We start from the raw sequence: 26,758 nt of genomic DNA, 5'->3' as shown, positions 1-26,758 counted from the left end.
AAAATCACAACGCAAAAATGGCCATGATTTCTAACTTTTTTTTTTTTTATCATTTATTAAAAAGTCCATGAAAAATTATGTCAAAATCATCAGAGGCAGGCACACATGTACATGAACATGATGAAGGCACATGAACAGATGGTGGTGGGATTGTCGAGCGAGAGAATAGTTACTTTCGTTTTTTGTCTCCTGTCCATTCTCCACTAATACAGTATGGGGAACTCTGGGATCACATGACTGATCATGCTATTCCATGCATTCAGTTTCTATGTGTATGCTGGACAAGGGGCCATTTAACAGTACTGAATGTGTCTACCCTTTCAAAACATGTTCCACCCTTAAGTAGGGTCTCCTCTTCTCCCAACATCTCCCAAAAATTAAGAGAAACTGCTTTAAATGCAGAAGTTGTATCACTTCTGTTTTCTTGAGCACAACTCGTAGAATATACGATGATCAGGGGGCGGGAGTAGCCTCCTCTAGCAAAAAATAAATTAAAGAAAGTCACTTTCATGTCTGTTCCACTTAAAGGCACTGCACTAACCCCTTGAATAAACAACTCCCAGATACAATAATGAAACCAAGTTTCACTTCATGTTCACTCAGAACATTGGCCACACACAAACACAAAGCATATCAAGTGAATTTCAATAAACTATTAAGTGAGGCATCAGACAGTGAGAGAGAAAGAAAAATACTTGATGCTGTGTTTTTTTTTTTTTTTTTTGATTTACAATCAGTGGGTATCAGTACTACACATCCTCCACCAAATAGTATTATAAAAGTGCACCCTGCAGTGCTCAGTAGTTTTAATATTTTGTCCAATCAAACAAAAAGATATGTGATTGGACAAAAATAATTTCAAAGTGAATATGGAGAAGTGAAATGAACACCTATTGTGGAATAATGGAAAATTTAAGTACAATGGCAAAGGGTGTGATGGTAAAAATAAAAGTGAAAAAGCAGTGCAAATCACCCTGTTTCAGATCACGTGTCTGGTACAAATAACAGCGACACTGAGCTTGACATCCAATCACTAATTCGACTGCACGTGTTATTTACAAAATACAGTATTACTATATCCAGCAAAGTGTAGACAAAAGAGAGAGGGATCAGATTGGAATAATGTTGTTGAGACAATGTCAAATGGCCTAAGTATAAGGCACATTTTCAACTCATAACCCACAGCTACTTTAGAAGAATATATTCACATCTCCTCTACCACTTAGTTTTTAAGCAGTTAAAATTATTTGCTCTACTTCTAACATTTAATTTGAGGTCAACAGAAGCTAGAACAAATTTAACCGAGCTACTTGCTGCTTTCAGACAGAAGTTTCACAAGAAGCCGTAAAAATAAAACACAATAGCATTAAAAAAAACAAAACAAAAAAAAAACAAAACAGTACACAAATAAAACAGACTCTGAACTACCATAAACATCTCTTGATAGAATAAAAATATATTTTACCTCTTGTACAAATAAAAGATTTATTTCAAATAAATTAAGTCACCTTCATAGATCGTCATAGCTGTAATAATATATGAATATAACAATATATTCCTTCAGGAAAATGACGCAAAGGCAATGTCTGATTGGTTTACTATAAATGGACACTGAGGTCATACACAGCCTGTCTGACAGGAGGTGAGATAGATATGGTGTCATGGTATGCATCATCTTGATGGACTGGGGTTATTACCACAGAATTGGGCCTATAATCAAAATGGTTAATGACTGGCTACTGGCAGGATCTTAGAACATTTGGCTCATCCTGAGTTAATTTTTCAGGACAAGTGGAATATTCGAGTGTGGCTTACAATACTCAAGGAGTAAGGAAAGCAGTAGTGGCTGGTGTTGAGAGCTCCGTTATCTCTGCTGAGAACAAAGAGCAACTGGCCATGACAACAGTCTTGATCATCATGGGCCTTGCTAAGGCGCTAGAGACAGTGCAATGCCCCAGCTTGCCCAAAGGTGGCAGCATCAATTAACAGAAAGATTTGGCAGCATCTACACCAGTGGCCAGTGTGACTGCTTCTCCCCAGATCGGATGATTTGTCTTGATCATCTAGGCATTTTCTGATTGTGTTCGAAGCTGCTGAACAGTATAGTCACTTTGAGAGCCACAGCTGGGAACAGATGTCTTCTCACACTCTGCTGTTGTCCTTTAAACAGTAGTATTCACATTCTCACAGATTACTTAAGAGCACAAGAGTGAGGGAGAAATGAAAGAAGAAAGGGAGAATTCGATCAATGAGAAGCAAAACAACAAGGTACGTTAAGAACAGCTGGGGACAGAGGTGGCGTTCCTCAGACAAGCTCAGATCAGCAACTCTAGTGGGCTCTAACCATTTCACTATTTTACTGCTGGCTGCTAGGTTCCAGAGGCCCCGCGTTAGCAGTCTAGGAGATTTTGTCCCTCAGGGGCCATGATTTATGTGCTCCTTCCAGAACAATCACCCTGTTATCCTCTTTATATGTATCTGTAGGAAGAGCAGAGCATCACATGTTAGTGGGTTACAACAAGGAGTCAGGATGCATCTAGAACAAGTGCAATACTTAATGTAAAAGAACAAGAGATTATGGCTGTGTTCACATTACATACTCAAGGAGCTTCAATAGGACTCTTTATTGCCTTGACTCATCAGATTATTTATGTGTAAACACACTAAATCATTTTTTGCCTCATCAGATTTTGACCACTTGCATATACTGTATGTATAACCCTGAACTCCTCAGTCTCTAGCTATGCAGCAGCAGTCAGAACGGTCAGACTGAATGTATTTAAACATATTGTGCATATTGTCTGTAATCATCATTCAGTGTCAGCACCTCACACCTCCGTTAAACTAAAAAGGTGTTAACATAGAGGCACCTATTGCTTCTGCCTTTTGTCGTTTTCTTCTTCTCACTGTCACCATCTTTATTACCTGCCAAACCTCTACAATGAAGAATCCTGGACATATAAGAAAGGTATCCTACAGTATGCCATTGACTGTTGCACAAATGACATTATTGTTGTTATTTTGGTATGGATCCAGATCACATATCAAATAAACTGGCCCTTGCGTGCAAACATGGATGCCTGTAATGTGAACATAGGCTGTGAGGTGCCTTGTGTGACTGGCTTACTTCACTGATGATGGCCCACACAGCAGAGTCTTTGAGAACGGAAAGCCGAAGAGCGATGACAGGATTAAAGGAAGGATCTACAGCCCCTTCTGCCACACCCTTCTGAAAATGACCTGTGTTCAAACACACACAAGCACATATGAAGTACCGCAAGTCATATTTATTAGGGAAATGAGATTAAATAGAATAAGGAGGAGAAAGTGAATGTATAAAGCAGAAAACAACTGTGACTGAGGACATTTCACACACTTTTGTATGCTGCCTGTAACTCTAGGCACCATCAGCATGAGTGTTTAATCTAATCATGATATTGCAGTGTAGGAGTACTACAAGTAGGAGAAATCCACTTACCGATTCTGTAAAAACGGTCCTCTGTTCGTTTGTACTTCTCTTTGGTCTGCAGTCCAGTTTCCTAACATATGAACACAGGAGAAGATGGAAGGTAGAAATGAAATGTAAGGCAACGTTATTGATCATTTGAGCAGCCCTTGATTAGATAGCTAGCTAATGTGCCTAGACTGGAAGTGTGGATCACAGTGTCAGAAATGTATTGCTGCTGGCAGTGCAAACAATTCTGTCATGCTCACACTCCTGTCAATAATCAATGCGATATGTCCCTAAGAGCAACCACTCAGTGTAATCTAATCAGAAGCGTTTGCACATCACACCACAGAAGGGTGACAGACTGTGTGCGTGCGCGTGTGTGTGAGAGAGAGAGAGAGAGGGGATGGGCGGTGGGGGGAGATTGGGGGGGTGTTTCCCCTACCCGAGCAGGCAGTATTTCCACTGTGGTGTTCTCAATCTTGTCCCCTGGGTGTTCCTGGTTACCACTGCGAAATAGGAACCTGCCAATCAAATCAAGCATTTTAGTTTAGATTTTAATATTTACATCTTTGGCTTCACACATCTGTGGCACCCCAGTGACAGCTGCCACACAAATACACACTTGTGTGGTATGTGATGTTATCTGCATGAAATAAAAAATGGGTATGTAGAAGTATATCCTTCCCTTAAGTTTATCAGGACCTAACTGAAAATCTCAAAGCTTTTGCTTCTTAGATCTCATATTCAGGTCATAGCTACAGGTTTTAAACATTCAAATATTCAGTCCAGTATTTTTGTCTGTTTATCCAGGAAAAGCTGTGAAATCTCAGTAGATTTCAGAGCAACTACAGGATGATTCGAATTCACAAAGCACGAGCACCGTGTCGAAGATTAGCTTCACTTGTAGTTTTGGATTTGGGGTTAACATTTGAGGGATTCAAAGACGAATTAAATGATCACGTTTCCTGTTAAAATCTGAAAAGGTTGTTTTTACTTAGGTCATTTGGTGCTTATTTTAGATGTTAAACAGCCAGAGAGTTGGAGACAGAACAAGAATGCAGACGAGAGACTGAGGCAGTGACAGATGATAAAGACTGCTGTATCTCTTGACCAGATGTTGTCTAAACAGCACAGCAATACAGACTGAGCCAGTGTAATTGGTGTCACTCAAACGCAGACACAAAACACTTCAGAATCAGACAGTGGAACGCTAGATGGCCCCTTTCCACTTACTTGCTGACTGACTGTCAGTGTCTCACACTCTTCACACTGTTCTAACATTATCTTTATAAGAGAGGATACAATCACCACATATCTCCACAACACCAAATATTATCTTCCTTTTTAGGTCTGCTCTGGGCTAAGCCTTCAGTCCCGCCATCAGTTCCCATTATATTCACCGACTTGCTCCCTTTCTACCACAGCTCCACAGAGAGGAGGCTGGCCTGACAATGTCTATTTTAGAGCGCTCTCATTAGCTCATTCTGATCCCTGGAGACTCACAGACACGCATGCACGCTCACACACACGCATTAAAGTTAAACCTGAATTAAAACAAAAACAATAAATCGCTTCTTTATCTTTACCTCTCTATGCTAACAGGTCTGTCAAATTTGAAGAGGATGTAGTCTCCTGCAGTAGGAGTAATGGCCCAGAAGAAGTCCTCTCCTAGGTACGTCTTCTCCAGCGTGTGACCCTGATATACCTGAGTGACACAATAAATGTTGTGTTACACTGACAATTTAGGCCTAAGTAAATTACATTTATTCTATTTTATAGTTATTCTTTGAAACTAGAGAGCACATAAAAACAGAGTAAAGGAATAGAAATTCTGGAGTGATACCTTCATTGAAGTGGAAACCTCAGCAGGCGGGTTGACATGCATCTTGTGTAGCAGTGGCTTCAGGAAGTCTTTGTCCTACAGAAACAGGCACAGAGAGAGTCAGTATTTCTACTAAGGAAGTAGCTTTCGTTGCTGTTTGAAATAAACAATTGTGAGGGTATGAGACTCACTGTGAGTTTTTGGATCTTTCCAGCAAGAGAAGAATGGAGTCCCACATGCTGAAACAGCGAGGGTCTGAACCGTACACGCAGGCTGGACTTCTGACGTTCGCAATGTTTCTGTAAAATAAGAAAGAGCGAGGTGCCCATTCACCTTACAGCCATATGTGCTCAAATCCATAAATGAACATTGTTAATAGTCAATACCGCATCTTTCTCTGGATTGCAGACTTTGACCCAGAGAATATGGTCCAACAGCCAGTCGATGGGCTTCTCTTTGTAGAACATGAAGATGAACTCAACAATGAGGTTTAGGTCTGGAGCCTGGAACATTTTTCCTGTAGTAAAAAGAGGAGAGAGGTTTTATAAGTGAAATAGTAAAATAGAAGTAGTGTGATAAATGAACCTCTTCCTGTGTAAAGAAAACATCTTTCTAAAAAAAAAAAAGAAAAAAAGAAAAACAAAAATCACAAAAAGCCTGCAAAAGATAATATACTTTTACTTTCATGACATTTTAATAAAAATTCCATTAATGACTGAAAAAAGAGAGATAATGGGGAAAAAGGCTTCAATTCATTTAACAAATTCTGCAAGTTTTTCAAACTCTTCTGGAAATCGGAGGCAAGCTATGTAAATATAAACTACTCTCAGCAACAAACCAGTGAGAATTATAGTCAATGTGGCTGTGTGCAGTTACAATTGCAATTTGCTTGTTTATCAAAAACCCTGCAAGTCTCACTTTATGGGACTGCCTTGTCAAGTGGATTGTAAACCACTTTATAATGACAATTTAGCCAGGAATGCCATAGTTCAGCTTTGCAATCAGCTGACTACGCTGACAGACCCTTGGTGAATGCAGAGTACTGATCATCTGATCATACCAATGAAGCCCAGCTGAGAGAACTCCAGGATCATCCAGTCTTCAGACGAAAGCTGCAGAGCAAAGTTCTTCATTGTGGCAAAGTAATTGGGCTTGGCCACAATGTCATCCTCCAGCTGAACAAACATAGGCATTGACAGAGCAAAATGTAAGACAGAGGAAATCACTTTAACAAAAAGGGCTTATTGTTGATGGAGAGGGGAGGAAGCAGGAAGGAGACTCCACTATAATGACACAAGGACACAAAGTAAACTAAACAACACTGCTGAGTTGCTACACTAAAGTAGAGTAGCAGTAGATGTCAGGCAGACGATACCTCCTCCCTCCAGGTGAGAGTAGAGAATAGGAACCACACATCATGCAAAAGACAGAAGTATGGCAGATTAACAACGCAGTTAAACTGAGCCATGCATGGCTGGTGTTAGCATTTCAAATCTACTGAGAGTAAACATTCCCAAACTGGATGCCAAAAAACAGATAAGACCTAAGAGGATTAATCTAAGAATAAGTGAAACTGGCTTCAATCGGCATAAGAAAACACCATATCTAATGAATGACTGCAACAACACATGTGTTTCATGTATGTATTTTCTTTAATTTTGTATGACTCATTCCAAACTAACAACAAAGCAATGTTTGCCTGGTAATATGCTTTTACTCTGGTGAGTAACAGTCTACAGAGCCCTTCTTAAAATGAACTGCAATATGTCACTATTGGAACATTTATTTATTTATTTATTTATTTATTTATTTATTTATTAGGACATACCTGAACATAATATACCCCTTTGCTCACAGCATACATCATGAGAAAGGAATAGTCCAGATTCTGCTTTGTTCGCCATCTAGATAAAGCAGAAATCATCATGAACACTCACAATACATACACACACATTAAAACTGAATCCAAGTATCCTCAAAGATATTTTACCTTTGGAACGCATGTTACAAATACTGCTTCATATTCAAAGAGTAAAACTGTACAAATATAGCAGTCCCAGGCACACTGAATATTAAAACAGCAGACTATTTGAATAATTTATAAACCAATGCTGTCTCGCTAATTGTTTGATTAATGCTGTCTTGATTCAGTGCCGTCCACAGGTTTTACTCAGTGCACTCAATGCAAGTCTTGCATGCACATGCCCTTAAACTCAGCCAGCTGGTTTGGTGTTACCGCAGTTTCAGCAGTGAGGGCATGTTTTAATACTTAATTAATACTGTACTTTCATGCATGCATACACACATGACAAGTGTGGTTAATGTGGGTAAAATTTAGCACAGTCCAGGCTGGAGTATTTGGACAACTACACGTTTGTTCTTCAGGATATATGCTTCAACACTATAACTATGAAATAAAATAATAAATATTAGATTAAAGTGACAAATCTTTACTTTGGGTAGGTTTACAAGATACAGCCCTTTTAACACGTAAGATTAAAGTTTAGGGTTGTAACTAGATACATGACATCAAACAATCATTTTATATTTTGTGGAACACTCTTTGCAGTAAACAAACGCTTGTGTCTACAGACCTATATCTTTCCTTAACTGCTTGTTCCAGCAAGTGGAATGCAGTTCAGTCAGACTGAGATCTGATTCAGCTCGTCAAAGATGTTTCTGTTTCTCACGGATAAGTTATTTGGTTGTTTAGGATGTTTGTTCAAGATTGTATTCCCACTAAAAAAAGAAATGTCAAAGGGGTTTTGATGCATTTGGTTGAAGCTGATTACACAGAAACTTACTGTATACATCTGCATTCATCTTGTTGCTTCTATCTATTAACAGCAGCGGAATCATCAAGAAAAGCCAGTGTTTTAGTTTCATTAGAAGCCACCCATGACCATGTCAAAACAGGACCACCACCAAAGAGGTGAGGCAGTGCTTTGGGTCATAAAGGTTCATTTTTGTGTCATCAGCCTGTACATTCATGTTCTACAACTCTAATGGCTTCTTTTTGTATGTTTTTGTGAACTGGTCAGGAAGTTTTCACATAGATGCCGAGAAGGAAACACACGCCTAAATCCTGAAGTATATTCTTGACTTGGTGTGTAGTCATAAAGGGAATTTTACTTATGCTACAGTTTTTTTGTGTGGTCCTGCTTTTTAAAAAATGTATTCAATGATTGATTTTGGCACACCGACTACATTTTATATGTCTAATAGACTTTTGAAGCTCCTCATTGTCTTCACCTCTTTACTCCTCATATTCACTTAAGTCCACCACAACCTATAGGGCAACTGTCACTCTACTCTGAGCCGCATGCAACTGCTTTGTACAGTACTGTAAGTAGTGGACTGTAAGTGTTACTTGAATTACTTGAATCCTGGAAATTTGAGCACTGTGTGTTACAGTTTTTCAGTATCGATGTAAACCTATTCAAAATGAAAGTGCAGCTTGGCACTTAGTATCCATAGTATCCATTTAAATAAGAAAAAACTGTCTAAATGCAAACAGTCTGGACTGTATACCACACACCCATGTTGGATAAAATACTAACTGTTCAGATGACCATAAGAAGAATTTGTGTTCACAAACACCCACATACAAACATAACACATATTCCTCTGGGCTTAGAGGCTATTACCCAAGTAAAGCTTAAAGCAGTCAGCACAAACAGCACCATAAACAAATTTCTAATGATAAGATCTAGTCGTTAGCCCACTATAAAGAGTAGATACAGTGGCAAGAAAAAGTATGTGAACATTTTGGAATTTCATGGTTTTCTGCATTAATTTGTCAATTTTTTTTGTGTTATTATTTTAGGCACATCATATTTCTTTACACTCTTGACTTAGATTAAGATCAGATTACGTTTTATGACAAATTAATGCAGAAAACCACAAAAGGTTCACATACTTTTCTTTGCCACTGTAAGTGCAGACGATAATAAGAGTGAACACTATGGAGAGAAGGTGTAGTAGGTACTGCTGTCAATGACCTTGATCTGACTTTGAGAAATGCCTGTGAAATACTAAGTACCAAGCAGCCTAACTAAAAGCTCTTGCTAGCCCGCTCCCTCCCACTTTCACTGATTCCTCCGTCTACTTTTTCTGCAATCACAGCTCTCCTGCATTTCCTTTCTCTCAGGGCTTGTTTCTCCATGATTCCCATAATGATTTCTATCACATTTTGCCTAATTAAAGTTACAACACTGAACGCAGATAACACAAATGAATTGTGAATTGCTTACTTGACTCTATCTCTGGAATCTCCAAAAGTCTCTTTGAGGTTGGTGAGGTCAGGGTAATAAGCAGCTGGTGGAGAGATCACCTCCAGCAAGCCTGAACTTAGCTCTGTAGAAAACCTGAGGAAAAAATGTCACCGGTTATATCAACAAAATGATGCCCACACTCTTTGCACAGGGTAAAACTGACTTTTTGCTTATTTACATTACTTCTACATTCCCGTGAATCTTTCAGAAAACAAAGAAATACAGTATACTCACTCTTTCTCCAGGTCACCAACGACACTGTGAACATAGTCCAGATCAGTCTGCAGAGATTAAACCAGGAGGACCAAAGACATTAGACAAACGGACGATCTTTTTTTCCTTCATCTTGTTATGACTCCTACTGTGTGAATATGAGATCTTACCTCCCCAACGAAGACAATAATAACACAGTCAAGTTTCTCCTCAGGTGACAATTTGTCGATTAGTGAATGCAGTGTCTCTGACAGATAAGACTTCACCTTTCGCTTCACTGTGGGGATCCCCATCACCATGGTAACTGAGAAAAGGACAGGATATGAGGTGAGAACGGGGAATGTTGAAGCCTATAGGGGTGGTTGTTTAATCAAATAGGTCAAAAATTAAATAATCTTTGCTATTAGACGATGACAGATCACACCAGTCTGTACCAGCCTAAATCCACAAGAACAGAAATTCATGCCCAGACTAACAGATGGCAGTGGGAAGGATGACTGATAAAGGCAGTCTGTAATGCATCTGTATTTTCACACTGTATGTTCTAAAGGAAAAGTGTTTTTTACAACAATCTTTTGCTATCTGATTGCTGTATTTACGTGTTATTCAATGTATAACTGCTTTAAAATCCCGTTTGCATTTCTGTATTTCTCTTGTTGTTCAAATCTCAACAATTTGAAGAACTAAAAGAAAAAATGCAACAAAAACATGTTTTACTGGATAAATGATTAAGTTACCTAAATCAACTTCAGTTAATTAAACATGTTATTTGTATGTGCACAAGGCAGGATGGCAAAACTGTACTCATTATCTATGATCTATGTATGATATACATACAAAGAATACATAAAAGCTGAGCACAGTCTGGACAAGTGAAACAACAAGACATGGAGAGAGAGGAAAAGAGAGTGTCTATTGGGTCCATCTTCTTATAGCTCTTATTGTATAAAACAACAATGGCCTCTTCTTTAGCATTGAGAGATTCTGTGAAAACTACACTAGCTTAGAAAAAAACACAACAGATTGTTACAGATATAAAACCACTTCATTTTACTCAGTAGGATACAACGATCACTTTCACTAGTGAAAACCAAAGTGAGAGAATGAGAAAGCAGAGGGAACCGCAAGCTCACACTGGTGTGAGGATGAACACCATTATCAGGCTGGTTATCTGACACTGAATTAGCATTTTACTCATGCTAAGAAAAACAAGTCACAATCTACAGAATATGTTTTGCATAGTGTTTTGCATAAAATGCATTCTTTCTCAGAGAAAAGGAAAACAAGGTAAAGTGCTGTCTTAATGGAAGTTACAAAGAACTTGCCCTGCAGGGATAGTGATGGTTGTGAAATACATGGACTGGGATTAATATGTGTGTGTGTTTTTATGTGTGGGTGTACAATTTAAAAAGGGAAACATGCTGACTGAGCTGCTTTCAGGGCAGAAGATGCTTCAACGGAGACACAAAACAAACTTAGGGTGCATATAGAGCGAGGTGCCTAGTGGGCTTGAGAAATAGTGCAATCCTCCAGAGTGATCTGGGCAGCGTGGAGAATCTGTCCCAGCTTTGCATTGTGTTTCTCAAACTGAGCTCCATGTCGTATAGTGACACCCACCACCACCGCCACCCAGAAAGTAGGTCGAGGATGAAAGGAGAATGTGGGAGGAAGGAAAAAAGACAGAGAGTGACAGAATAAGGGAGGGTGGCAGACAGTGAATGAGTGATAATGCATGCAAGTGAAGCATGAGCAGGACCAATGCCGGGACTGCCCCTCCCCATGTCCCTTGATCAGCCTGCCCGCTTCACTCTGCCATCCCTTTATCTCTTTGGGGAAAAAAGCAAAACAATCTACATTTCTGTCCACTTCCCAGTGAAAAGAACTGAACTAGCATTCCATACAAATAAAAGGAAAAGGAGCTGATGTTCATATTTGTTTATATCCTTCCAAAAAAAATATCCAGTTGGATTACTTGCTTAAACCAAGCATATAAATATACATATTTACCTAGTCAGACATCATGGTTACACATTACTTAGGGTTAAGGTTGTGTCACACAAGGACCGGACATATCTGAGTCATTACTTGTATTGAGTAGGAGTAATCGAGCAAGCGTGTGTGGCATTTTTACACAAGTGTAAAAATGTGAAAAGTACACTTCAATGTAATGACAAGGGGGGGGGTGTTAATATTTGCATGTTAGGATTTAAGTCAGTCATCAAGGTCATGTTTATGCCATAAAATGCTGTTCACTTGCAACTGGACTTGCTTTAAGTCCTTCTATGAAAGGTGAAACATATTCAAGAACTTATTGTTACCATTATGAGAGATGAAAAGAAACCATGTTAATCTACTCTGTTCTAAAAAACAGGGTATAGAGGTTTTTTAAATATCATGTTTAAGCAGTCTTGTCTTTCACATTCAATAGTAGAGTATCAAAATTCTTAATTCTTCGATTTGCTCAACACATAAAAAAAAAAAAAACATTAGTAAAAGTGATTATATTCCTTTATTGGTTCTGTTTGTGTGCACAGTGCACAGTGTCACAGGCTGTAAGTGAAGCGAGAACACAGACAGTGGCTGCCCGACATGTATCCCACATCCTGGGCATCAAACCAATGTCACGAACATGTGCACATCAGGTCTGATATTTGGTGCCAAACTGCACCACAAACTAGAGTTTTACATTGCTCAGCTACTTCAAAAAATGCATTTACTGAAGTGAAAAATTAAAGAACAAACTAAACAAAATATTAAATCCACCAGCCTCACAATCTACTGTGTCATTGCATTTAATTCCTAGACATGGATCATCCTCCATTGCATGGAGCTGGTATGGCTGGAAAAAAAAACGGCAGGGTCAACTGTCCACCAACCAAGATACCAGCGCACACACACACAGCAAACTTTTATAGAATCATTCTACAATAGCGCCTTTCTACAAGACATGGTGCCATTTTAAGCAGTTGAGATAGTTTCAACTTTTGAATACTTTAAACCCAACATACACACTGACGACCAAACTGTGCAACAACTCCTAAACAGTTGGAGCACATAAACAGCAGAAGGTTTAATATTTTGCCAATACTACTTATTATTGACAAAATGCCAGAAAAGATCCAGATAATATGTTTTGTCAACATTGCAGCACAAGTATCAGTAGTGAGTGGGAAGTTGCAACACAGATTGCAGTAAAAAGGAATTCCAATGGTGAAAGAGAAGAAAAGCGATTACTATAGCTAGCTTTTAATGCTGGTCAGTGGAACAAATGATAGTATACTGTGTAACTGATGGGGCTTGGCAACAAATCAAGTAGTGACTGTTTAAAAGGGCAAAGCTGGCAACAGGATGACTTGGTACAGGACATATGTGTGTGTCTGGAACTAGCAAGGCTTCGTTTACAATAATTCTCTTGTTGACTTCTGTCTAAAAGAGGTTTTATTCAAGCCCCATTCCCTTCAGTCTCAGAGGTTCTCTGAACTGTTTCTTCCCATAATCCTTGTAAAGTGGGATCGTGTCCTAATTTGTACCGCTATAAATATCCCAAAGTCAGATGTGCTTAGACCAGCACAGAAACAAGACAGAAATCACAAAAAAAGAAAAAGAAAGACACAGACAACAGAAAAACAATGAGCAACAGAAAAAAACAAATAAATTCACTGCTAGGGGCTTGAAGCAAAACTTGCCAGCCAGCAATCAAGTATGTCATGTGGTCTGCACGAGTAGTAGATGGCCACCCATTGTTGGGCTCTGTGACCCACAACCACACAGATCGACAATCACTTCCCAGCAGCAGTACCTCCAGCTTGGTTGTGCATTCCAGTGAACACTATTGAGAGTGGTTTGAAGAGGGGAGCTGACGAGAATACAACAATAGGCAGCAACAAATTCAGCATTAACTCAAGCATTATTATTTTTGTCATTTTGAGAGAAAGCCAAAAAGAGACCTGCAATCTAAATCAGACAGTTGGCAATGATGGGCTCTCTATTTTTTGCTTCCTGTGGGAATACTCATTGATCAAACAGGTCACAGGCCAGCAACAAGAAACTCATTTGTTCTCATCTTGCCCCGCCTTCCTGTCCCCTATTTTGTCTGGGGCCTCTGTTCCTTCCCCCAGTTATTGTCATTAGGAATGTGAAAACACCATTTGAGCTGTTCAGTGCCACTAATGTCCCTTGCACCCCAAAATCATGCCTGATAAGTAATCCTCTTGGAGAGAACGTAATATAGTGGAGGTCACATTCTAATGCTGCTGCTGCCTGAGATGTGACAGGAAACATTGAATTAAATGAAAATGGGCTTGATAAAAATAGCACACAAAGTGTAAGACAGTAGTGGTTTAATCTAACAATTGATGTTCCTAATGTAAAGAGTTTTGAAGAGTACTGATGCACAAAACAATGATGCACTGCTTCATTACAAGAAAGAAGGAGACAATAAAAATAATAAGTAATATAGTAAAAATAGGAGAAGTACAAGAAATGTGTGAAATTTAAACACACATATAAACAAACAAAATCAAAGTAGGAATACAAACAAAGAGATATAATGCATAACTTGTATGTAAATTAGGAATGATATTGTTCATCCTGTTCATGATGCTTTTTCAGTTCTGCAGCAAAGATACTTTTGGAAAGCTCAGTCCACAGAAAATACATATTGTGGAGTAATTAACAACTAAAAACTTGATACTGTCCCTGGTGTAATTAAGATCTCTGGATGCTTTGCCATGTTTGTGTAGGATGCGCATGCATATGCTGGAGAAAAGCAACTTTAAAAAATCTGGGATGCTCCTGTTGTACCTAAAAGTATGCATATGCTTCTCACCTCCTGTACGGCCAAGACCAACCTGCACGGCTGGTTGCAGGCTGCCCTCATTGTTGAGAAGATGAGGCAGGTGGTGGTAGATATTTGGCACCTGGAGAGGTTTCCTGTTTGCCAGCTCTTTCAGTAGTTTCTGTGTCTCATCTGAAAGCAGGCACAGAGAAGAGAGTAAAGAGAAAGGGCCTTCTCATTTTCATTACATGACAGGACTGAAATCATGCTGTCCAACCTGATGTGCTCTTATAAAGCAGTGATACCACAACTACAGAATAACAGTTAAAATTAACTGGCTACTGGACATTATCTTTGCTTATGACCTACACCAATCTGCATGGTGTACAGGCTAATTTTTTTGATTGTTCTTAAAGTTTGTTACAATGGAAGTCTGGAATCCAGCATAATCAAACTGCAATTTCATTTTTAATTTAGTGTGTGCAGAAGATCTGATAACATTTTCAAATGAAATCCTAAATATATTGAGAACGCATGTGATCTTCCACTACTAAACTTACTACAAAACCTAAATAGCTGATAATTTCCAGTTTGAAATGTATTGTACTGAAATTATATATAATATATTTAAAATTCTCTGACAATGTAAAATATAAGCTTAAAAGCAAAACTTAAATTTTAAATGTTAACTGTTAATTTGTCCCGAGTAATATTCTCATCTGACTGGTGTTCATTCCAACTTTATCCTATAATCAACCCAGTTCTTTTAAAGGGTTCATTGTAAGAAAGAGAAAATAGGTGAAGACAACCACTCTAAACAAAAAAACAAACATCTGTTTCATTTAATTTTCTTGGACTCTTAGAGCTTCTTCCTCTGTGCATTTCCTTAAAATAATATGATCTTGTCTTCCAATAACATTGTGTTTTGAAATCTAAGTTTAAAAACTTAGTTGGAGTTAATAAGTCCTCATATGCATGAGTTTGTGTCATTTACCTGAGAAATTTGTGAGGGCATCTTTGCTGTTGTTAGTCTCAGCGATGGCACGTCTGAACTGCTCCAAAATGTTGTTGAGCTCAGACGAGCGCTGCAGCGTCCTGTGTTCTGCCACACGAAGACGTTCTTTCAAAGCATGAAATTCCCGCTGGTATGCTATTAGCTTCTCTGCAAGACAAATAAAAGCAAAGTAGGGTTTATAAGGAGGTGACAACATGCACTCTGATACACTTTATGCCACTTTACGTTTTAGGAAAAGCAGAGGTTAGGACAAACATCTTGACAGACCTGGGCATCGACTGGGTGATTCCATCACTAATGCAAGTATATTTGAAAGACTAGGCAAAGTTCATCAGCATAGCTGGATTTTTTGAGATTTCATATTGTGATGAATATTGTATGAAATGTTTAAGCAACCACTGTCATAGTGCACCAACTTCCATCAGGGCACTGAGGGACACAAAATAGCTTATTTTAAGGAGAACAAAATGTTACTCATACATGTCTATTGTGTATTTGCAGTTCATAAATACAGTAATCAAGTAAAGGTCTTCCAACATTGGGACGTTTTTTAAGTTTCTGCACACATTTGCTAGGAGAGTTTGAAGGGAAATGCTATTGATCTGTAGAGCACTTCAAGAGAATCTGCTGAGGAAAAGCAGAGCTACTTTTTCCCAATTTTTCAATCAGGATGTCACAGATTGAACAAGGATTTAATGCACTTGTCACAAACCTACTTTTCAAATCTCTCAACTACTTCAGTACCACATGATATTGTCTGCTTTGTACCAGTGACTCAACACTCAGAAGCAGCAATTTGCTGCCAATACCAACAGTTTGTTTAACTGGAATTTTCTTCTGAGGTAAAGAAGAAACTCAGTCATGGTTGGACCTTATCAGGAAAGAAGAAGTTTAGCAGTGGGTGTGTGAATATGAAAGCAGGGACATTGAAATTCTTAGAAAAGGGAGTATCTGTGGAGGACATCATTGATGTCATTGATAGTTTGTCTTGCTCCTTATTTTACTTATGTCAAATGTGTTTACAAGTGTTTTTTTAAAGCACACCATATGTGCACTATAAATAACATTTCCTAAATAATTTTGGAGATTAAATGAAGAAGGTAATAATTTAGAACTAAGAAGTTGTATGTAGCATTCAATGACTATCCTAAAAAGCAAAAAGCATTTGAGGTTATAGAGACAGTACAAAGAAAATATATCAGGTGTGTCTATCTGTGTGTGTTTGGTAGGGCTGTGGGTTTGGCCAGTCTCTGAACTTCCTCTGCTTGTAGATTTATTGTGCCCTTTCAGAGAGCCCTTAAATACAACAAAACCCAGACTCCCTTTATCTTCCTCTGTCCATCACTCTCCCTTTCTGAACTATTGTCCATGCAGTCTACTCTGGCTCTGCTTTTACTCAGAATGGTGTTATTCCACATGAATGTTGATCTTCAAGACACACAGACAGATGTTGTCATTTGGCCAGAATATCATGAAAAGCACAGCTTCAAACTAAAACAGACTTTCATCTTCACATCAGCCCTTTGACTGTAGAACTTCAAGCTTGTTGATATCAAGCTGCACCTGTAACCCAACTGTGCAAAGCAACAACACCCATAGAGCACTATATAAAGAAAGACAAGAAATAGATCATCTTTGCACAAAGCCGAGATTCACACGAACAGACGTATGGGGATGTGTGTGACACAGATTATTCATATGCTATGTGTAATGTAACGTTGTGTCTGAAAGTCATGGTAAAGGTCACTCTTGATATACTTACATTTCAGGTAAACAAAATTTGACCTTGATTTAAAGAAAAGCTTGAATAATAGGAAAACAAGCCATTTTTTTACAAATTACTTTGCCTCACTATCAAATTCAGGCAACAGATTCAACAGTGGATCTACTATATTAGTATCACTACATGACTGGATGGATACATAAAATGCATTAAACAATTAGAACTACCTGAGGTCTGGAGTACATCCATACAATCTCATTATTCTTCTCTGCCCTCTAGAAACACAAGAAGGGGGAAGGGCTAAGTGGCTTTGCTCTGCCTCTGAGCTTTATAACCTCTTCTGTTCAGCCTTTTGTTAGCATCTGGCCTCTTTTCTTAACATTGTCTTTCTACACTAACTGCACTTCCATCCTGGCAAAGCACTCTTCCCCTGATTTCTGTAAATATCCTATGATATTGTGTATGTGACTTCTCATTTTCAATCCCTTTATTCAGTTGATTTAGATTTATTAATAGGCTATATTGTAGGAATGGAGGTACAAATGAATAATGAACTTCAAATAAAACTTGACGTGTACATAGATACAGTACTTTGGGACAGACAAGCTGCTCTTGATAAAATGTTAAGCTCTCTAACTCTGGTCATGTTTTCTCATCTACCAAAAGCTCAGTTCTGTGATCTGAAGCCATGTAATTAAATGGGTTGATTAGTTTGTCATTCTGAAAATCAATTGTCAAAAAATAAGGAATCAGAATAAGGCAAGTATTACATGACAGTACCACATTTAAAGTTGATGTGTTTGTCGAAAAACATGGAAATGTTTGGAAGAAGAAGCAGACAAAGGCACATTAACATATCATCTCAAGTGAGACGCAGTATGTATGCTGTTTTAACATTGTCTCTTCGGTAAACAATCTTTAAATGGTGCCTAATGATTCATAGTCATACTATTCCTGTTAAACTGATGTCAGCATGTTACTCACCGAGACTTTGGTCCTAGTATTTAAGTATGTGAAGCCTGGATGTCAGAAAGACCTGACTGGCACAGCAAGCTCAACAATACTCTTCTTAACTTCACAGTTTAAGAGAGGACAAGAATGATCCTAGTGCTGGGAAATACTTTACAGAAATCCAACCCTGTACTCACTAGAGTGTTAAGAGTTTTATAAGTGAATCCATCTGCTCATCAAAAACCCTTGCAGTGATCTCGTCCTTGACCTCACTCTCCCTTGCTAATGTATGCTGCTGACTGCAGCTTCATGAGTGCTGATGAGGTACTTGTGCAGTAATGTTTGAATGAGTAAGATCTGCAGTACATAATATACAGATGTACTCATTAAAGTAAAGTGTTAGTTGTGAAAGGCTTATATAAATATATATATATATATATTTTAATTTTTTCAGGCACATTTTCACTTTAAAATACATATCTGCCAACATTAACAATCCATCACACACGATGTATACAAAAAATAACCAGCATCACTTCACACAGTATACTGTTTTCTTTTATTTAAACTTCAACTTAATTAGCATCCCCTAGTCTAGAGTATTACAAAGTATTTAGTTTCTGAAGCAGAATTCTTAACAGGAAAAGTAGTGATTCATTATTCTAAAAATACGGCCTCAGATAAATTTTACTAAGTACATTACATCATCTGTCCAGAGGAAATTGCTCTTAAATAGTCAGTTAACTCAAATTACATGTATGAAAAGAAATATTAAGTTTCTTTATCTTTACAAAAATCTATTGATTATACATGATGATGGTTTGTTATCTTTGGACAGAGCCAGACTCGTTGCTTTATGGTCTTTCAAGTCTTTGTGCTTTCTTATTTACTATGCAGACACAAGAGAGCTGCATCCATCTCACAGTAAGAAAGCAAATAAGTATTAATTTAAAAAAACAATAATCACGTGCACAGCTGTAAGCTCCATCCACCAGGGTTAACACTGAAGCAAGAAAACATATTTCCCAAAATAAATTGGGAGGAAAGTTAAACCACAGATTTGCAAAAGGTACATGTCATGTGACCTTCCAGTCAAAACTGGTAACCAAAGGTATTGTATGTCTGCCAATGACATAGTCAATACCTTAGTTTAGAAGTGGCTGTCTCAAGAATCCATAATTTACAGAGAATCCAGTTTTCTTGACTTGAGCTATTAGTTATTCAGCCAAACTTGTCAGCCTGAGTTTATGTTAACCATTTGTTTATCCTCTAGATATGTCTTTTTTTTTCTCTCAGCAGACTGTCTATGTACTATCAGAAAGAAAAGAATATCATTTTGGCCGTTATTCAAAAAATACTGTAACATCAGCAATCTTTAAACTGTAGTGCCTTAACCAGTTTAGGCAGCTCACCCTTATGTCTAGCTACCTGTTAGATATAAGGGTGAGAGGCGCATGTGTGCTAAATATGTATTCTGCATCTACTCTGCAGCTGTTATCTGCAACAAAGTGTAACAAGCAGCAAACAGTCTCATCTCTTAAGTAGGACAGATGGTAAGAAACATGAAGTTGGGATTAATAGGATGAAAACACTAATGGTTATAGCATGTGGTGTTTAGGGAGCAGATCTGCAAGTTCACAGATGTCAAAGATTAATCTAACATAACTTATGGACTAAACATCCATCAGCTCAACTGAAAAATCATTTCTTTGTTTAAACAACCATACCATAATGTAGAACTCCTATCCACTGAACAGACATTTACACAAATAAACTGGTTTGGTTAAACAGCCTCAGGTGTAACTCACTCAACACTTAACACAAGAAAAGAAGAATACAAAAACACACAAATAATATTGCACATGCAGTAGTAGTATTGATTTTGGTGGTATTTTCCTGAAGAGAAGTGCAAGTTGATCCATGAGTAGGCGACTGATATTCCCTGGACGGTTACAGAAAGAGAAAACGCACACATTTTCTTGCAATACACCACAACCCTTTTATTTCACTTAAAAGTAAAGGAAATACACTGCAAGTCCAAAAAAATAAAAAAACAGTTGCACATTAATATTTTGTTGGATCGCCTTTAGCTTTACAGCACGCATTTGCCGTGGCATCGTTTCGATAAGCTTCTGCTTCCATCCAGAGTTGCATTAATTTTTTGCCAAGATCTTGTATTAATGATGGGAGAGTCGGACTGCTGCACAAAGTCTTCTCCAGCCCACCCCAAGTTTCTCAATGGGGTTAAGGTCTAGACTCTGTGGTGGCCAATCTATGTGTGAAAATGATGTGTCATGCTCCCTGAACCACTCTTTCACAATTTGAGCCTAATAAATTCTGGCATTGTCATCTTGAAATATGGTCGTGTCATCAGGGAAGAAAAAATCCATTGATGGAATAATCTGGTCATCTAGTAAATTCATGTAGTCAGCTGACTTCATTCTTTGGACACATAACGTTGCTGAACCTAGAACTAACCAACTGCAGCAACCCCAGATCATAGCACTCCCACAGGCTTGTACAGTAGGCACTAGGCATGATGGGTGCATCACTTCATCCGCCTCCAGTATTTAATAATGCGTTGGACAGTTCTTAACCTGACTTTAGCAGTTCCAGCATCTTGGTTTGATGCATGCCAATAATTTGACCCTTCTAAAATAGATCAACATCTTTTCCGTGACCAGAAGATGAGTCTTTCGACATGGTTGTTTAAGTAATGAGAAGCTACTCACGTCAGTTAGAGATAAATAACTTGCTGCCAGCTAAAACATAAAGGTTATCCCCTTGGTAGCTTCCCAACCCAGCTTCTTAATGTTGCGTCATTGGCTCACTGTTTCTCCTGACCTCTACCCACTTCTCTTCCTCTACTGTGCTGCAAGTCATGTTAAGCTCCTGCTGCCTGCTGTGTGTCTTTGTGGAAGAGCATGCTGTCTGACTGAAATAAACTGAAAGCATGGCCCCTCTCTGCTTCCTTCTACTCTTCAGGCTCCACTTGGCTCCTGAAAGGCAGTGATCAGCCAGCCCTGTTACTTTTTTCGCAAAACACCACATTCAGGCATGTGACCAATCAATTAATTATTGATATCCAGTGAGTTCCAAACATCTGAGGCCATCACCAAGGCTATTGTTAGAAGTGAAAGAGTTGGCTGACTGAGAGAAATCTGCAACTATTCAGATAATCACTAGTATAGAAAGAAATCACTTTTCAATCAAAGATTCTAAACATTCATTGATTTCAGTTTATCTAAAGTGAATATTTGATGTTTTCCTTCTCTGTATGATAGTGAACCAAATGGCAACGGCCATCAAAAACAAGTTAAAGCTACAATATTTAATATATTAGTTAGTGCTAGCAGGAGACTCAAAATGATTTGGCATGATATAAGACATTATTAAACTACAATAAGTAAGATGATTCAGAACTTACTAGTGAAGTAGAAATAGTTTAGAAATAGTTTAAATTCTAACTACCGGCGAGCCTTTTGCGATCCTCTGTAAGCTCAAACAAATCTGTCCTTGGGAGGACTCTCCATTAGATTACAATGTCTTTACGTTGGAACTGGTCTCCCCAAGGACCGATGTGGTAGTTGTTTGTATTATTGTTTTGTTTGTATAACCGTTTCCTGCACCCCAACCGGTCGAGGCAGATGGCCGTTTAACTTGAGCCTGGTTCTGCTGGAGGTTTCTTCCCTAGGGGGAGTTTTTCCTCTCCACTGTTTTGCCTAGTGCTTGCTCAAGTTGATCTTGTTGGGCTACATGTGTTTCTTGTCTGTCTTGTTTCTGTCTTTGTAACATATGTTTAGAAAAGTGCTCTATAAATAAATTTATTATTATTATTATTATTATTATTATTATTATTACTGGTTAGGAGGGTGAGACTCACTCAAAAATATTTAAAAGAAAATATTTCTACTTTTTTGTTCAGCTGGTCTGATTCTGACTTCACACCCTTCCATCTTTGTGGCCACCAGGTTATAAGTACTGAAAACTCTGCCCTATACTGGTAAGGGTTCAAAAGTGTCAACACTTGTCTATTTTCTCCATCATAGAGCCGACCTCCACCTCTTCTCATCTTCCCTCTTTTAAGATTTGGCCTTTTTACTCTTATCTTCCTTCCAGACCACTTAGGATTGGCCGGGAAACTGCCATGTCTCACAGTGCACACATTAAATGAATATACATATACATAGACAGGCAGTAAAAATTAGAAGACACAATGTGCAAGCCAAAATCTGTCCTACTGTAACTGACAAGTCATCTGGCCTACCACCCACCTTATCTGCCTGCTCATTTATTTCCTTCACTGCAATCACTTGAGCTATTTTTAGTCCATTGTGTTTAGAATGATGTTATGATGGAAAAACAGGCCTTAAATGCAGTGGGGAATGTATGAGTTCAAAGAAGGCAAGGAGAAAGTCACATTTGCAAGTATTTTGAGCTTGGTACCTGTTAACTCTCAGCAAATCTGCTGAAACCATAAGCACCTCAAAGAAGCTTTAATCACAGGCTGCAAATCAGAGAAAGTCTTAAATGAACAAAAGTGCTTTTAACACTGTGTATTTGGGGGACACAGCTAATAAGAGGAAAAATAGCAACCAAAGGTGGAATAATGTGTAATAGTTGTATATCACCATTTTCTCAACCTCACACAGGTTTGGCAACAAAAAAAGTAGCTAATGCAGGTTTTATTTGTCGTCAGCATCCCTCATTATTTTGGGGAAACTACTGTAGATTGTACAACCTTTATCAAGCATATCTGTCCTGCTGAACTAAAATGTGATGATTAAACTGTACCTCTGCAATATGCTTTTCCTTGTTATCCATGTATCAGTTTCAGTTTCAGCACCCCAAGCAAACTTTCCTTCCAGTCACTCAACTATCATTAAAACACACGAGAAGTCTAAATGGTAACAGTCTCATTTTGAAGAAATGCATTTAAAACAACAACAGTTGATAACTCATTGCAACTTGAAATCCTAGTCTTAGCTCCCATCCACACCTAGTCCCAACATTGATATAAATACTGAACCTACCTGCTAATTAAGAGCAATAGAGAAATTACTGCCACTAAGGAAATGACCATGGAGAAACCAGAGATCAGTCTCTCACTAGGGGATGGGCTGACTTTGACAGAGAAGTCCGCAGACTGGAGAGTCATTCAACATGGAGTGTTTGGACAGCTGACTGGCACAGCTCTTATTCACAGCAGTCAAGTGACCAGGAACAAGACCGGCTATCGGAAGCAAAGATCGAGGCAAAAAAAAAAAAGAAGAGGAAAAAGATTTCCTGGCCACCCAGTACCCACAAATAATGCAGTAATTAAACCATACAACGCAGCCATGAGTCTAAATACCAATATTTCCTATGTACAACTACTGGTTTTATAATTTTTCATTTTCAGGATGACTCAACAGTGGTCCAGTAAACTCTAAACACCCACGTGTGCATCAAAAGGAGAAACCATCCAGAGGAGACACCTCTCTCTATAATCACTGACAGAAAGGATAGCAGACATAAAATGGGTTTGTGTTAAAATAAAAAAGATAATAATTTGAAATAAAACACAATGCTTTTTATTATTAACATCTCATGATTTTATATAGTTATGATACTTAAATGTTACAGCTGATGTCTGTCACAAATAGAAAAAGAAAACAGCCGAGCAGGGCACAAAAAAATTAGATCTATTTGTGCCACTGGCCTTCACATAACTTAATGCTGGCCTGAGTTTGTGGTATAAATCAATACTGTAGCTTTCACTACAAGGCCAAAGAGAGCTCTTCATTACTGCTTACATCCGTTTACTCCCACCACACAAACATTTGTCACATATTGTAGTCAAAATTTGTTTAAATCTTTGATTAACAAATATGCTTGGTGTGTGCTCTGTAGTAATGTATGACTTACAGCTCTACTGTATCTCGTCAAATTGGAAAATGGATTACTTATGTCTGTTTGCTTGAGTTTCATTAAGTTGCAGTGTGTTGAGCTTTCTCAGCTATTATACATTTAATTCCTCAGAAACTGTGCCAATATAATACAATCTAGAGACAACTGTGAGACAAAAAAGGATATTTGTTTTCATCTTAATGAAAACTACTACCCAATGACATTTTGCGTAAAGTTGAACAGAGACCTCTGCGCCCATTATCTCTACATTGACCTCAAACCTTCTGAAATTTAACAGGGGCAGCAGACAAAACAGAAGGCATCATCACTTGACCTTTGCTTATCACACACAGGCACTTTCATCACCCCATGGACAAGTCTCTAGTCCTACGTGGTGGCACTTAGGGCCTCCATTTCAAGGAATTACTTCATCAAGCTGATAAGCTAAGCATTCATCACATCATGAAGCCTTGGCTTGGAATTTATCTCAAGTCTGCAATTATTTACACTCAGCTGACAACAACACATTAATGCCCATGATCCTCCCCACATGGACTGGATCACGCTGGCGAGACACGTATGTATAATGAGCCTGTCTGAGTCCATATGTTTGGAAGAACACGTACAAATGTGGGTAAGGTCTTCTCTTATGTTACCATGCTGTCATACATTAGTGAGATCAGTAAAACAAGGAAATAAAAGCTCTAACTAAATAAAAGTCGATTATTACAACAGGTAACCCTCGTGCATTGCACAGTAAAGTATGATTACGTGAACATGACATGTTACATGTAAATACCAAACAGAAAGCGGATGGGTACGAGGTGAAACACCTGTCATAGAACAGCTACGACATGTTGCTGGACCCCCGTCAGCTTGGTGTCTTACAGCGTGTTGACCAGGCCTTGCAAGTGTCGCTTCTTCTAAAAGGCAATCGCATCCTACATTTGTGTTGTGTGTTGTGTTGAAGACAGGACTGTGGAGCCTACCTTTGCCATTCTGCCACGCTGTGTACCAGGACAGGCTGAGGAAAGACGTGAAGAAAATAATCGCAGTGGCCACAGTTCCATTTCTGAGCCTCATCTCATTTCAGCGATGCCTCTCCTCGGCTGGATTGTCGGGGACCCGGGAGCTGCCCTTGCCTCCCTCCCTCTGCCTCTCTCTGCCTTCAGGATGTTGACACGGGCGTAGGCGAGGGCATATGTGGGCGTCTAACCGTAAACCACCCGAGTTAGCAGGACTGTAAATACGGATTTTGTTTTGAGATGAAGTGCTCGGACGTACCGAGTGTCGGTGCGTCTTTCCTTCTCGTTGTTTGAAGGGACCCTCCTGCACCGTCCAACACCGATCAGTCACGAGTCAACTGCCTTTCGTAGCAAGACGTCTTACATGGTCGATCAAGACAACAGAGGCTAGCTGCCGATACAATCCATCATAATTTAACAGACAGTCGTTAGCTACAAGTTACAGACAGAAGGCATTTCGAGTGTGAGACGGTTGATCCTCCGGGATAGGCTGCTCGGTCTCTGACGATGTCCGACAGGCTACGCCTCAAATCACGTTAATTCCGCTTCAACTGGCAACAGATGCATAAAAAAAATAACTAACACGTTGCTCACTAGCCAGTCTTCCTGTTGCTGTTGCCACAAACTTTTTACCTGACAGGCAACCTCCTCGACCTCCTGAGTGACTGCGACACAATGTGAGTTAACGGCTAACGTCGGTTAGCTAACATTAAGTTGAAACTCTGCTGGCTAGCTCCGCCGCCGTGGTGTCAAACAGCATGTTTTAGCGTAGCGAAAACAAAGCTGTGACTCTTGTCGTTGTTACTCACTAACTATCGCTGCTAGTTTTTAGATGTAGAGGTCGTACACTTCAGTTCACATACGCCCTGAGACAATATTTGAAACGCCAGCGTTCACCTGCCATGTAGTGTGATGACTTCCGGAAGGGATTTATCAAAATAAAATGGAAGCTGCCGCTGGCGTAATGTGCAGCTGAAGTCTTTTATTCTGTCAAGGCGGAATTAAAAACAGCAGCTGATGGCAGGTTTATAACATATAAATTATGCTTACATCATATCATTAATCAGTAATTTTATACTTATACTAAGCTCGTTTGTTGTAATAGCGTAACCAACAACGAAAACAGGCAACTTTGTCTCATTTCAGCACAAGAAAAAACCTGTTTAGTTGCAAGCAATACATCATTTTCATTATCAATAAACCTGACAGTTACTTTATTTAAATAAAAACGTTTACAAATGGTCGGAAAATGGTGAAGCATTTCATCTTTATTTCCAAAGCACAAGTTACCGCTGTTCTCTCACTAAAAAAATGACTAAAAATAAGTGAACATTCAAAATTGAGAGTCTTTTGTCAGTGGAGTTTTGACATTTGGGCTTACACAATCAAAATGTTTGCTTATTATTACATTTATCTCAAACAACTAATACATTAGTTATATGAAAAATAAAGACACGTCCATGTATCCTGGTGGCCAATAGGAGCCGAGCATCACAGTTTTGGACCACGACCCCCATCCTTGGAGGAGCAGATCAGATTGATGGCTATTTTTTCACATTACAACGTAGGGCATTCATTAACATTGCTGTTAGTTAGTCTTTACTTATTAACTGACCAA

General features: G+C 38.7%; 1 protein-coding gene across 1 annotated transcript; it reads right to left on the bottom strand.

Moving 5' to 3' along the window:
* Window positions 1-706: 706 nt before the first annotated feature.
* mgat4a (alpha-1,3-mannosyl-glycoprotein 4-beta-N-acetylglucosaminyltransferase A) lies at window positions 707-26,061 on the bottom strand. The gene is made up of 17 exons (XM_026376314.1): window positions 25,400-26,061; window positions 25,105-25,326; window positions 15,532-15,699; window positions 14,589-14,729; window positions 9,931-10,064; window positions 9,782-9,828; window positions 9,527-9,640; window positions 7,102-7,177; window positions 6,334-6,448; window positions 5,660-5,790; window positions 5,465-5,572; window positions 5,295-5,369; window positions 5,038-5,156; window positions 3,894-3,972; window positions 3,479-3,539; window positions 3,128-3,240; window positions 707-2,478 (listed from the first exon to the last, which is right to left on the bottom strand). The coding sequence occupies exons 2-17, from the start codon at window positions 25,196-25,198 to the stop codon at window positions 2,452-2,454; spliced, it is 1,602 nt and encodes a 533-aa protein (XP_026232099.1). The 5' UTR covers window positions 25,199-25,326; window positions 25,400-26,061; the 3' UTR covers window positions 707-2,451.
* Window positions 26,062-26,758: the final 697 nt, after the last annotated feature.

Source organism: Anabas testudineus, chromosome 21, assembly GCF_900324465.2.
Source record: "Anabas testudineus chromosome 21, fAnaTes1.2, whole genome shotgun sequence".
Taxonomy (NCBI): Eukaryota; Metazoa; Chordata; class Actinopteri; order Anabantiformes; family Anabantidae; genus Anabas; species Anabas testudineus.
The sequence above is the reverse complement of the archived record's forward strand: the minus strand, read 5'-3'. Positions and strand labels throughout refer to the sequence as shown.

What these genes read in the sequence shown, in the direction of transcription:
- mgat4a (XM_026376314.1), bottom strand. Translation starts at nt 25,198, where the DNA reads ATGAGGCTCAGAAATGGAACTGTGGCCACTGCGATTATTTTCTTCACG. An exon ending in GCAATCCAGAGAAAGATGCG is followed by an intron (nt 5,573 to 5,659) that starts GTATTGACTATT and finishes CTTATTTTACAG; the next exon opens with AAACATTGCGAACGTCAGAA. An exon ending in GGACCGTTTTTACAGAATCG is followed by an intron (nt 3,241 to 3,478) that starts GTAAGTGGATTT and finishes GTTTGAACACAG; the next exon opens with GTCATTTTCAGAAGGGTGTG.